The following is a 13,865-nucleotide window of genomic DNA, read 5'->3' as shown; positions in this document are numbered from 1 at the left end:
TAAAATATATCTTATAAGAGTTTTTCTTTTCTGAACGTCAAGGCTTAAGTTCGATCTTATTTCGTGAAAATTTACTGGAACTTTTGGTATTGTAATAGATCTACTCAAGATCAAGACTTTCATAAGACTTGACATCGGGAGATCATAAAAACAGACTTAAGAAGGTAGGTAAGTCGAAAAAAGCGGTTTCAGAAATGCTCTTTGCCGGTTGGCATGCGCTGTTTTAAAGCATTTAATACCTTTGACAATTTTTTTCAAAAACGGTTGTAATGATTTTTATATACAAAAATGAAGTAGGTAGGTAGGTAGTTTTTGGGATAAGGTTCAACTTTTGATGAAAAAATTTTCCTTCAAAAGTCATTATTACTGAGTGTCTCCGAAGAATTGATTTTTTTTTTTGTTTTAATCTATCTTTCGCAAACGAAACATTGACGGGATATTCTTATAAAACGTTCTTGAAATAAAAAAAAAAACGAATTCAACGATTTTCAGTTTTTTTTTCTAAAAAAAAATATTGATAAAAGAAGTCAACTTTTATATTTGTCTTGTTGTAGTTCAAATTAAAAAAAATGTTCCTAAAAGTTTCAAGTCTTATAGTCTGTTTCCATTAAAAAGCAACACTAAAATCACAATTAAAATAAATTCTTAATGGTGCAAAGCAAAATACAAAAAGTAAGGGTTTTTTAACATAATATTATGTATGTTTCAAAGTTCTAATTACTAAACGCATTTTAGTAATCAGCATGCTGATGGCATTAGATCTGTGCCAACATCTTTTTTAAAGAATTTTTTTTCAGGAGGGCAATTTATTGTTTATGCATAGAGAAAATTATTCCATATAAATCGGTACACTTCCTCTAAAGGTTTGAAATTACTTATAGTTTATTGCAAAATTTACAAAATTAAAAAAACACATTTAAAAAGGTTTCTTTGAAAGGCTTTGAGCATATCAATACCTTAAGCGACATTTCTAAAATTGTTCAGGAGTTGAAAGAACAAAACTTTTCTAGTAAGGAAACTTATCGAGACTTGAAGAAAAATATTAAAGCTATCCTTGGGTTCGTCAAGAAGTATGAGTTGTGAACAGATGATGATTGGTTTCGTGTCATTTGTTCAGATAAAATATTTTAACAGATATTGTACACATTGAAGCAAATGGAACTGCCCACAACGTATACCTCTTTACAAACTCAAATCGAGCTTTAATATTTTTCTGCAAAATCAAGGGTTTCTTTTTCTCCAAGGCTCTAAAACCAGCCGAATGTTGGGCTCGTTGAACTTTCTACTTGCTTAATGTATTGCCAGTGTCTCTGCGAACTAGAACTGGTGCCTTTGAAACCAAAATTGCATCTTCAGTATCAAAATATCTGATCTCGTCGAGTATCTGCAGAGCTCAGTACTCAGTACCCTAGGTCTTCCTGAAAACATTCTCTTTCAGCTCATATTTAAATTTTATTCTCTGTACAGAGCCCTTGCTTACCTTCAATATTTGTGCAATTTTCCTAAGGGAATCATTTTCTTTTAATTTATTTAGTATCTGTTTGTTTAAAGATTTTGTAAACGGTTTCATTTACACAATTATTAAAATTTAATTGAATAAATAAACTAAAAATGGAATTTTAGTTTACACAGATTAAATATAAAATAAATCTGATGGTAAACAACCAGTTTTAGTGAAGTAGAAAACGGTAGTAAACCAAAACATTCTTCTTATCTCGGTCGTTGCAAAACTGTCCCAATGGAATCCTTTCTTTTTTCCTTGAACTTTGCAGATATCGGTTAGCTGTTTCATATTTGCAATTGTCCCCAGCGTTACCACTTGCAGAAAAAAAGTCGAAGTAGATTTGAAGAAAAAATGGAAGTAGATTGAGAAAAATCGAATTAGATTTCAAAATATCCTATTTTTAATAAAAATCTATTAAAAAAAAATTATTCTCTTAAATTTCTTTAAGTTAAATAATTTAAGTAGTAAAAACAACTAAAACCAAAGTTTAGAATTCTTTCAAACTCCATATTTTCGGTATAAATATATTTCTATACATTATTTTATAACAATTTTTAGTCAAATATTTGGTTTTCTGCAAAAAGAAGTAGAATTGGCTTATATTTTGATAATTTGAAGTAGATTGGAACAGAGATTTTAAAATGAAGTAGATTTCGATATTTTTGTGATGGTGTGAAGTAGGAAGTAGATTTTAATTTTTTTTGAAAAAAAAAGAAGTAGATCTACTTCAATTGAAGTAAAGTGGTACCACTGATTGTCCCTTAAAGGTTTAAGATAATAACCGTCTTATTTCCCTTGGGACAGTTTTGCAACCTTAGTGTATTTTATAGACTTTGTTCGTGTATTGAACTATTATAGTGAATCTGTTTTTTAGCCAACATTCATACATATCTATTCCAAGAAAAAAAATCTGTCATTTTTTTGCTAATTTGGCTGGGCTAGTGCTAAACATGCTGAATAAATGTGTATCAGTAGTTAAGTCACACATTTATTCAGCGAGAGATCAGGGTCTCTTTATATCGAATTCAAGTCTTCCGCCGCCACCGTCACAAAGAAATTATTCTCTGTATTAAAAAAGACATTTTTAAATAATTTATAAGTTTAAACAAAATCCTGGATTTTGTTCCAAAAAATTCTGTTTTATTGTAATTAGGTACTTTCCTGTTCACAAAATGTTATTTCTTAGTGCACAAGACAACCGTCTTCATTATAATATAAATAAAAAAACGAAAGCGGAGCTTAGCGGCTACTTTTTTTAACCTTTGAAGGATTCAGAACTCTCAGATGTTGCCGTATTAAATTTGCGTGCGTGTGGCAAAATATAATCCAAATTTGCATCTTAGGTCTACCGCAATTTTATTACTCAAAAAACCAAAATAACCGCACAAGTTTCATAAAATTACATCAGAAATCCATATTTTGAATAAAGAATCATTATTTTCGGATTAACACAAATTAGTACAATTAATCTACCATATTTAATTCTAAACTGCTTAAAACGCTTCCTTTGAACAGGAAAGCAGCTGTTACAAACACATATTCCCACAGTAAAGAAAAAATGTTCTCCAAATCTCACCAATCTTATACATTCTCATCTCCCTCAGGTATTTTTACTCTGAGATTTATTCCTAATTTTGAAGTGCATAATTGCTAATTTCTCTATTAGCTGACCAAACTATAATCCACACAAAACAAATTTATCAAAACATTTGCTTTTTCAATAAAGATAAAAATGCCGAAATGGTCGGCCTTTGCTGTGCGCAAAAAGAAATGCCGATGCTGGTTGGATGTCCCTTACAAAATTGGTTATTTTCGGAACATACATTTAGCACAATGAGATACAAGAGTAAAGCGCTTCTGTATGAAGTTGAAAAGGGCTATTATCATTCAGTATAGAGAACACAGAGGCAGGCAGTAATTTTCCAGCTTATTTACCAAATTATGGCAATACCTCAATTATTTTAGTTTATGATCCAAAGAAGTTTACAATAATTCACATTCTCTCTCCTACGCTACACATTTTCTTTGTGCATAGGATACTCGTATCGTAGCATGGTACATTGTTGTGATGTTTAACGAGTGCCTATATCTGTGTTTCAAAACATTTCATTCATACTGAACTGCATGACACTTGTAGAGAATATTTATACCTGGATCCTGGGTCCTTTCGATAGAAAACATATGAATTTCTGCAAACAGTATGTGTGCTTAAAATTTCAGTTTAAATCAACCTCCGGTGAGCTACTACAAACATTAAAGTTCAAAAGTGCAGTATTAATTGATTGAAAAATGCAATTTCACTGATTTACAATCAATTTTAGATTTAGTTCCCCATAAGTTAGCGACTTGAAACTTTATATCCCACTCAAAACTATGTAACTATGCAATACTATCCGGTTTGCAATCGATTGCAACTGGTTTGAAACCAATTCGCAATCGATTTTTACTAATTTGCAATAAATTTGTATTTATTGCAAATTATTGACACTTTAAAGCTTTCGTTTTGCTCAGAAGTGGAATGCAAAACCTTAAAATCTTTAAAAAATTATCTACTTTGCAATATGGTGAGTCCTGTCATTTTGTGATTTTGCGAAATTCGTTTAATATCTGCGTTTTACTTAGTTCCCTTTGATATAGCGACTTGAAACTCTTTATCCAGCTGAAAACTGTGTTACCATGCAATATTGATTCATTTGCGATCGACTGCAACTGGTTTGAAACTAATTCGCAATCGATTTTTTACTAATGTGCAATAAATTTTATTTTATCCTTGCAAAGAAAAGACCTGAAAGTTGAAACTTTTTGTTTCGCTCAGAAATGGAATGCAAAACCTTTAAAAGACACTATTAAAACTATATACTTTGCGATTCGGCGAGACTTATTCATTTTGTGACTTTGCGAAAGGCGGTTAATATTTGCGTTTTGCGTTTTACTTCGAAAAGCATATTTTTGTGCTAAAAGCATGAAATGATGTAGTTTTAGTTGTTTAAAACAACACAAAAACTATGGCATGGTGAAATTCACCTCCACTATGACTGAATGATACTGATAGATACTTGTAGGATTTGTATAGTAAAAAATGATAAAAACAGATTCTTGGAGTGTTACTTTAGCCTTAACCTTTTAATGAAACAATTTGCAGGTATTATACAGCTCTGGGTATAGGAGTAAGTCGCTAGGCGGATCTGTTTATATTCGGTAAGCAGATCGGAAAAAAAATCACTAAACAAAAAAAAAGTATCTCAACTTATAAAAGTCCTTATAAGAAAAGGAAATTATGTACTTACGCATGTATATGTATATCACTATTATTTAGTGTATAACACACATGCCCCTGTTTATAGTTATACACAGAAGGTATATCGGCCGACCTAGAACATCTCCTAATCTGTGTCGGTAAGCGGTAATCCTCTAAACCTTTTGAACTTTTCTCCTTTCTTTTTTTGTTGTTTCTTGATGCTCTACGTATAATAGTAAGCAAGCGGTCAAACACAAAAGCAAAATCATGTTGTTTATTCTTGAATGAACTTTCATTGTCAACCTCGAAAAGAGAGAAAGAAATATTTGTATTTTTATGAGAATATTTGTAACATTCATAAGAGAAAATATCCATAATGTCCATCATCCCAGTTTTAGACAGAAATTATCATCGTTTAATGTCCTGATTGAAGGATTACATTCTATATACGTATATAGACTCTTCAATGCGGTCTACAAAATAAAAGAAACAGAATTTAAAACATATTACAATTGTTCCGGTCACAAATCGGATATATATATTTGACAAAAACCGACAAATCTATATTTTGCAAATCTCGCAGATGTATCTTTTGTATAGAAAAAGATAGAAATTCGTTGTAGGATTTCTCATTTTTGACCACTGAAGTTGATTGTTGTGGATACACCCACAGATATGTAGTTAAAATTATTCGAATGCGATGTAATCTCGTCTGGGAAAATTGTGTAACTAGGATAATTAGGATAATCTGCTTGAATAGAATCCAATGAGAAATTGCACATGCATGCTGCTGCTGCTGATTTTTATTGAACAGAGATGCGATTTAAGAGATGTGGGCGAAATCCGCTTAGGATTTAGAGATTAAATATTGATATGCATGTCTACATATACAATATCCATCCGCGCTTATATGGGTGCATTTATAAGAGGTGACAAGAACTTAATTTCTTTATTGGTTTACTTTATGCAGGAGGTACATAAATTTATGTGCTGGTGATCTCTAGGACCAATAGAAACTTAATGTTTTAAATCAATGAGACTCCAAATTTCAATACATTTTGTAGGAAATTGTGACATATTTTGTGAGTAATGGCGGGGTTTTTGAATGCTTAGAATGGTAGACGAATTTATTTATATAGAGTACCTAAATTCGGGTAATGTGGAGTAAGCGGTCATTATGGTCAGTGGGCTCCTACCATAATTCTTTATCGGAAATGTGTAATATTGTTTTTAAAAAGAAACGCAAGTTTCTCAAGCATATCTGTCCAAATATTAAATTTCAAGTATTTACACCACAACTTTAGTATACAAAATAAAATTAAAATTTAACTCCGATTAAGAATTTTTAATAAAAGTTTTTTGTTGAACAATATACGTTTAAGTAGGTTAGGTACTACATAAATTTACCCATATTTTTTTACAGAACCGTGACACTGGTGCGCAAGAAATATTGATTAAAAAAGAAGTTCTCTTGGAATTATAACTAACAACGGCAAATTTCAAGAATTACGTAATTAAAAATAAACTCAAAATTGGAATTCGCCTTAACTGTCAGCCACCTTATCTGCTGTAACAGTTGATTCATCTATTTCGCATTCAGAGGACCTTAAGCCTGAATGTAAAAATCGTGTATTTTCTTATATGCTAAGGAAAAAAAACACTATGACGGGTACTTAAGGTCATAAGGTACTGAGGGTCATATCTCTGTGATGATAAAAATAATATCATTTCCATTTCCACTGAAAAATGCTAAATGATACATTCAGAAATTTTTTTTATTTTTTATTTTGTGTTTTGTCTTATTAAAAATAGGTGCCGTATTAAATCATTGCAAATCATTGCTTAATTATTTTCAAGATAAAGTAATGACTGATATAATTTCTTTGAGAAAAGCTGAAAATAGAATGCATTTGAAATTACAGACAACCGGAAATACTTCATTGAACTCTATAGACTTCCGAAACTTCTTTATTTAGACATAACAAACGACTTAAAGCCGTATTTAAGTTAAGCTTCATGTCCATTCCATGTCTCTCAAAAGTGTTAAGTACACTGTGATTTTTTGGAACTAGTAGTTTCCATAACCAGCCAAAATGTTCTGTGGATTGTGGAAACATCTAGATTTTTGTGGAAATCGCTTAAATAGCTTACGAGAAAGTCAGAAATCAAGAAAACGGTTCTAGGTCAGGTACGTTTTTTTTTAATGCAAAAGTAGTACCCTATTTGTGACAGTATACACGTTTTTACTTGGTCAGTAGGGCAAGTATTAGTTTTGTGTAAACACAAATGTTGAGGTTTTAATCAAAACTAACAATACAATGATAGAGAAGTCCAAAAAAGTGATTTTTGTCATGGCGTCCGTCGGTCTGTGCGTCACGTCGTGTCGCATGTCGGTGCGTCCATCTGTACAAGTAGTTACAGCGTAAACGTAATTTCCAAGGTTTTGTTTTTTTTTTTTGGTTTTTTAATATCTCGCTTAGAACGTATCCCTCCTATACAAAATTTTCGAGTTATTGCATTTTTCTCGAAAACGGATTTTACGATTTTGATTAAATTTAACAGATGTAATGCTGTAAGAAAAACTAAAATAACTACCGTTTTTAGTTTTTCTGAATAAATGCGTACCTATCATGGAAATATGGTATTTCCGTTTTTTTTTTAAATCATCACTCATGTCGGCTCTTCCTGTACTTAATTAATTAATTATTAATAAGTTATTGCAATTTTCTCAAAAACGGTTCTAATGATTTTGATTAAACTTTGCATACGTAATAATCAAAGCAATTGCAATAAAACTGCATTTTTATTTTTTCTCAAAAAAGTCAATACAAAAAACTTGTATTTAACAAAATTTTTGGTCTAAATGTCGGCTCTACCTATACCTAATCTAGAAGTAAACCAACAAAAAAGTCCTTGCGACCCAGTCTTGCATTTTATTTTAGTAAGAATCGTGAAAGTTGTTTTAGAAGGAAAAAAATAACATTTTTGTTTTACTTTTTGGCCGTAAAAGCTTCAATAAAATTATAAAAGGTGGGTCATTCTTCGGAGTTTGGAACTTTTAACAAAAGTTTAAATTGCTATCTTTAGAATCCTCAGTGGACACTAGGACCTCTAACTTTGCCTCAATAAATAAAAATCACAATAGGTGCCCAATTCTAGGAGCTTGATAATGGTTTTTTTAAGCCTAAAACATTATCTTTATCTTAATAACAACAAGTACCAATTTGTCCAAGAAAATATATAAGGTATCTTTGCACGTATGAAGGTATCTATTTTTAATTTGATTTATAGGTGAGGTAGGTTCTATAACTTGGTAGGTATAGGAACAATTTAAATAGGTACCTAGGAACTTACTTCTTATGTAATACTTTTTTCTAAATTAGGTCATTTTAATTCTTAGTTACAAATTAAAAAAGAAATGTTCACAAACTCGAACACAAAATATCTATTTTCTCTCGAAAAGGCAGAGAAAAAGCGAATTTCCATCTTTGGTCACTTTCGACCATCAGCGAAGAAAAACCCAAGGAGAAATAATGTAAACATTCAAGTAAATACTCACTATCACTAATGAGAGTCCTTTTCTTTTTTGTATTTCAAAAAAGGACAAACTTCGTATTGGGTAAAGTATACTATCCCGGTCCAAAAAAAACCCACCCTCACCGAAAATTCTTTCACCCAAACCACTTGAAACCGCCAACGAGTAGAAGAGTAGAAAGCGAAAAAAGGACAAAACTTTGTCCAGATCCTTTTATATTGCCTAAGTACATAACACATAATGTACACGAGCACAAGCAGCCTTTTCGTTGTAGGTTCGTTGTAGGTAGATAGATAGGTAGGTATTCTTTTTTTTTTATTCCTTGCTGTTGCTATCATCCTCCGAAAATCGTCATCCCATTCATGATCCACATCATCATCATCATGAATATAAATTTTTTTCTACCATTCTCATGCCTTGACATGCAAAAGCCAAAAAAAGAAGAGGCAAATTCCTTTAAGTGCGGTGTTTCATCCCTTAAAATAAACCTACCACATTATGCACCCTTAATAAAGTGTGTACATAAATATTAGGGGCGGGTACTAAACTCACAACTACACAAATTCGACATTTTGTGTACCCATTGCTCAATGCTCTGCTCAGGTTGCTTTTGTGGAGCTCCCTTGAAATGACGTTTCACGATGAATCCTTAAAAAGGACATTAGCAAGTAAAAAAAAATATATCTACAACACACAAATGTACAAAAAAGAAATAACAACAACAACAACAGCAAAATGTAGTGCTCTTCTCTTGTATTCTACCCCTAAGTAAGCGCCCCCTGGGCAAATAGAGTGCTGTGATTGAGGGTAGTTTTAATCCCGATAATGTTTTACGGTTTTTCTCTACGTTACGTGTAGGTTGGTATATCTACCTAGAATGAACGTAAACGTCATCATCGTGATTCGTGATGGTTGTTCCTCTTCCTATATTTTGTAAGGATACATCACCGATTTTAAAGCATTTCACATCGGGATCTGTTCGAGTAAACAACGAATGACAGAGCGCGGTTCATGTTGATTCTGTGTTGTTTTTTTCTTTTTGTATCTTATCTGTGCCGTGTGAATTATTTGTTTTCTTTTAAAGGATAATAATATCTACTACGAATACATTATACGAATTGAAAAAAAAAATATAAACATTTGTACAGTGAATTTCTTGTTTGTTTATTTTCTTTTTGTTCATTAAAATAAGTTTTGAGTGTGATACCTTTACTTACCTTATACCATTTGGAAACTTGAAAAAAAGACGTTCGTTAGCAAACAAGTGGAGAAAGGATTGGATTTAAACAAGTCCGCCAGTTTGAAATATGGTTTACTTTGTACGTACCTTTTTTTATGCTTTTATTGTATTACTTCTTATTTTTATTATTTTATCCGATATTTTTCTGTGAGTTACAAAATGTGTTTAGCATTCAACATTTACATAAGGTTGCCAAGTTAAACTTAGCTTTGAAAAACTTTTCAAGTTAATTCTTTTCGAATTAGGTATCCGGCGGAAGTGATAATAAAAATACCCGTTTATAGTGTTTCATTAGTTCCAATTGGAAATTCAAATTTAATCAAATCTTTTATTTAATAATGGAAATGTGTCATTTAAACAAATTAACGTGATACCTATTCCTTAAAAGCTCAAACAAATTTATTTAAAATGGATAAGTTTCTTAAATGTTTTAAGAATTTATATTTACTATTCCATTTTTGCCGCCGGGATTTAATACCTACAGCTTCTAACACAATCTACTTAAGCCATAAAACATCGATTTGTGAATGTACATAGGTATACTGACACTTTAAATTTAAGAATTTGTGTCAATTTGCCCGTGATTTAAAGATGAAATGATCAGTTTGTTAGAGTTTTGAGACTTTGGATAAATAAATTCTAACACTGTTTGATTGATTCAAAATAAATGTTGAAAACAAACATTTTTGATGCCTTAAAAATTGACGGTTTTTCTCAGTATTCATCGAAATATTGGCGGCAAAGTATGTAAAAATTACACATAAGGTGTCTGTTTTATATTTTAATGTTCTCGTAGAAAACATAAGTTAACAATCGATCATCTATACCGTCGATATTTAAAATACTGACTTAAACATCAAGAGACCAACAAAAAAGTAAATTAGTTCCATGAGACCATTCTATTAACTTTGTTTAGACTGAAATAACTTCTTCTTTGCGGACAACGTTTTAAAATACGAATAGACCCATAGCAATGGTCCTCCATCGCTATTCAATTGAACTTGTTCAAATATTTAATTTGGGTTTAAGAAAAGTTTCTTATACATTCTTATTTATAATCAGATTTCGATTAGCCAACAAAATATGAAACAATAAGCGAGTCTATTACAGAACACTATTACATTTTTGCAACATTTGATTTTTTAAAACTTTTGATCGATTTAATAACATGAAAAACCGACAAAATAGAAGAAGAATAAACAAATAAAATCTTTCTTGTGTTGTTTAAAGTTTGTACTAAAACAATTTAACATTATTTCAATTTGCTATTGGGTTTTGGGGATAACATAAAATTTGCAAGCCTAGGTTTTTTGGTTTTGAAAATGAAAAAACCAAACACTAAATATTATTTTTGTTCGAGTTTTCTTCGTTCTTGAAAGTCAATAACGAAAGCCTTATGCATTCTTAAATAATTTATGAATGGAAAAGTTTCGAAGGAAGGAATTGTTTTTTGTCAGTTTAATGCTACGCATTTTGAAGACTACCATGAAGCCCTATCGGCATGATTTAACACATTTTTATGTGAATTATGCTCGAGTCTCAGAGTGTTAAGATGAATTGCATTATTGGATATCTACTTTGCAGAGCGTCGCGACGCAGCTACCAAGTGTGCTAAAAGTTTAACATGTGTACAAATTTCGCCATTCTGCCCCAGCTTGATACGCAATAGCAACATGATTATCTTTGCCAGTTGCTGATAGAATTTCGCTTTCCGACGGCGACGGACGGCAGCGCCTATTTTAGTTGGTCCCACCAAACTAGGCTGTCTGTTTGGGCTACCTCAATTTGTGGTAGGCAGCAGGCATAATGCATGAACTGTGATATAGTATTATGGTTATACAGAAAAATTAAAAATTAAGTCACTTGATATTTGAGTTGGCGCTTCTATAGTAAATATGACCCTATAGTATCTTTAGGGACCCAAACTTTTTATAAAATGTATTTGAAATCTGGTGTTTTCTGCCGCCACTGCCAAAATACTTGAATTTATTTATTCCAGAAAAATTTATATCAAACTCAATGTATTTACGTTCAGAAATTTAATACTTTTAAATCAGGCAGAATTACGTCGGTAAAACTTCATTATTTTTATTCAGAGACCTAAATCATTCCCGGGATGATGTTCCTGAAGATGACGTTTTAACCATATGTACATAATTGTAATTTAGTTTTTATATCACAATGTAAAACGAAATATTTTTTAGATAATGTTTATTGTAATGATTTCTGATTTTTTATCATAATAAATGTAAGACAATTTTTGCAAAAACGTCTAATAAGCGTCTAAAACTTGACATAATGAATAACAAAAATCTGTTTTCATTTCTGCAACTGCAACGTATGTTTCTTTTCGTTTGTTAAAAATGAATCTATGCATCTGAAAAGCTTGACTGATGTGATTTATTTAATTTTTAACTAAGAATTTTTTTTAATACAGAAGCCGAGTTATTTGATTAATTCGCTGGAGGATTCAATTGTAGGTATGCTTTGCTTACATACCTACATTTCTTACACTAGTCAACTTGAAGGTTAGAAGTATTAGAGTTTTTTTTTTTCGCTGATTAATATACAAAAAACTTAATTTCTTATCGGCTAGTTTTCTAGATACCTTTCAATTTTTAACAAACCTGACCCAATAATAACCCACAGTTATTTTTATACAATGATTGGTATTTTTGAAAAGGTATTCAATTTTTGTGTTTTGCAATTCTAGTTTACCCCAGAGAAACTGTTGGAAGTTAAACTGGCAAACCAATGCATTTTTTAAACTAACGTTAATCCTTAAAGTTACCGCCATTAAAGTTAGCATGTGTCTATATGGCCGCAATATTTTCTCTGAAAACTTGATATTTGTAGTGTTTATTGTTTTGTTATAAGGTATCGCTGGAGAAAGTTTTATTTAATTAGCAAAAATTTGGGCGGTATCAATAGGTATATTTATAAAACTGTAGGTATGTATTGCTAAATCTAAGGCCAGTGTTTTGCTTCAAGGATTTTTATGTGTGCATACCTTTATCTTTCCAATCAGCTAAGTTTTGCATAAATATTTAGTCTTTGTAATGAATTTCACATTAGTTAGTAATTCAAACTGTTTTCTTCATAAAACTGTCATTTTTATTTCTTTCTTATACAATTTTCGATTCACGCCAAATGTATTGAATGGTCAATAGTCCATTCTTTGAAAACTTCCACAAAAAAAATTGTATACTCACGTCCTTATTCAAAAATTTAAATATGATAAGAAATGTAAATTTGTTGTGTCTCCAAACGTGTCTCTTTTTTGGTCCTTTTTTACAGCTGAATTCAGCAGTCAACTCAGAGTTACTTTTCGCGGCATTTTCATGCCGCAGCAATTGGAGAGGACGAAGTCATTACAAAACTTTGTTAATTTTCTGATTTTAGGTTTCAAAATAACATAAGATGGTGCAAACTGAAAATCCTTTTTCAAAACGGATACCTATTGTAATAAAAAAAAACCTCATCATCTTTTTAATCCTTTCCATATTGCAAATCACACAAACTCCACTGAAATGGAAAACTAACTCAATTAAAAGAATACGCTAAAATTCGTTTCCTTACCATAGAAAATCAAACCTCAATTCGAACACAATCAGACGAAGTGAAAACAATAAATGAATTGCATTTGATTTAACTTGAAAGGCAGAAGAAAACGAATGTTTACTTACTGGCGCAAGTCTTAACGTAAGACATTTAAAAACAAAAATATATTGTATAGTATATATCCCTAAGGACCGTTTTAAAATTATTATAATTTTCCAAAAGGATACCCGTCATTCATTGCATATGTCGATGTGTGGTAAAATGAAAACATCACCATACAAGAGTTTCCCCATCAATTTTTTGTCAAATTTTGTTCAATGTTCACAGGACTTCTGTTTTTTGTTATACTCGTAATATTCATCCTTTTTTTACATATAGTACAACAAGCATTGTATGTGTAAGGATGTGAATGTAATGTGAATTTTTTAATGTTTTGTTTTTATGATAATTTTCATGTTTATTGTAATTACTCAACGAACTGGTATCAAAACGTCCAATTATTATTTGTTATTACTTACTTTTCAAGGATTCAAGACAACACACAACGGTAACACGTTCGCTGCATGTCAGGCAGTGGGCCGTACCAATCTGCTCGAATTAAAAATGAAAAGGGTCTTGAGTTGCCCGAATTAAGTGTGAATTATGATTGCCAAACATAAAAGCGAAAAAATGAAAACTTTGGTTTTGCATAAAACAATAAATATAAATCGGAAGAGAAAGGATTTAAAGCATTCTGTGGATATACAACACATAAAATAAAAAACCGCACGGAATCGTGAGCGTGAGG

At 31.2% G+C, this 13,865-nt stretch overlaps 1 protein-coding gene across 3 annotated transcripts in view; it reads left to right on the top strand.

The window, feature by feature from the left end:
- LOC129917385 (fez family zinc finger protein erm) overlaps nucleotides 1–13,865 on the top strand; it is a 65,801-nt gene that overhangs the window by 49,086 nt on the left and 2,850 nt on the right. Inside the window, exon 1 of one of the 3 annotated variants that reach the window (XM_055997686.1) lies at nucleotides 9,144–9,596. The exons of the other annotated variants lie outside the window; for them this stretch is intronic. Within the exon in view, the coding sequence (XP_055853661.1) occupies nucleotides 9,585–9,596 (12 nt within the window). The 5' untranslated portion in view covers nucleotides 9,144–9,584. Of the gene's footprint in view, nucleotides 1–9,143; nucleotides 9,597–13,865 lie in introns of those variants that run through there. 3 annotated transcript variants of the gene reach the window in all.

This window comes from Episyrphus balteatus, chromosome 1 (genome assembly GCF_945859705.1).
Source record: "Episyrphus balteatus chromosome 1, idEpiBalt1.1, whole genome shotgun sequence".
Classification (NCBI taxonomy): domain Eukaryota; kingdom Metazoa; phylum Arthropoda; class Insecta; order Diptera; family Syrphidae; genus Episyrphus; species Episyrphus balteatus.
This window is presented reverse-complemented; position numbering and strand designations above follow the sequence as displayed.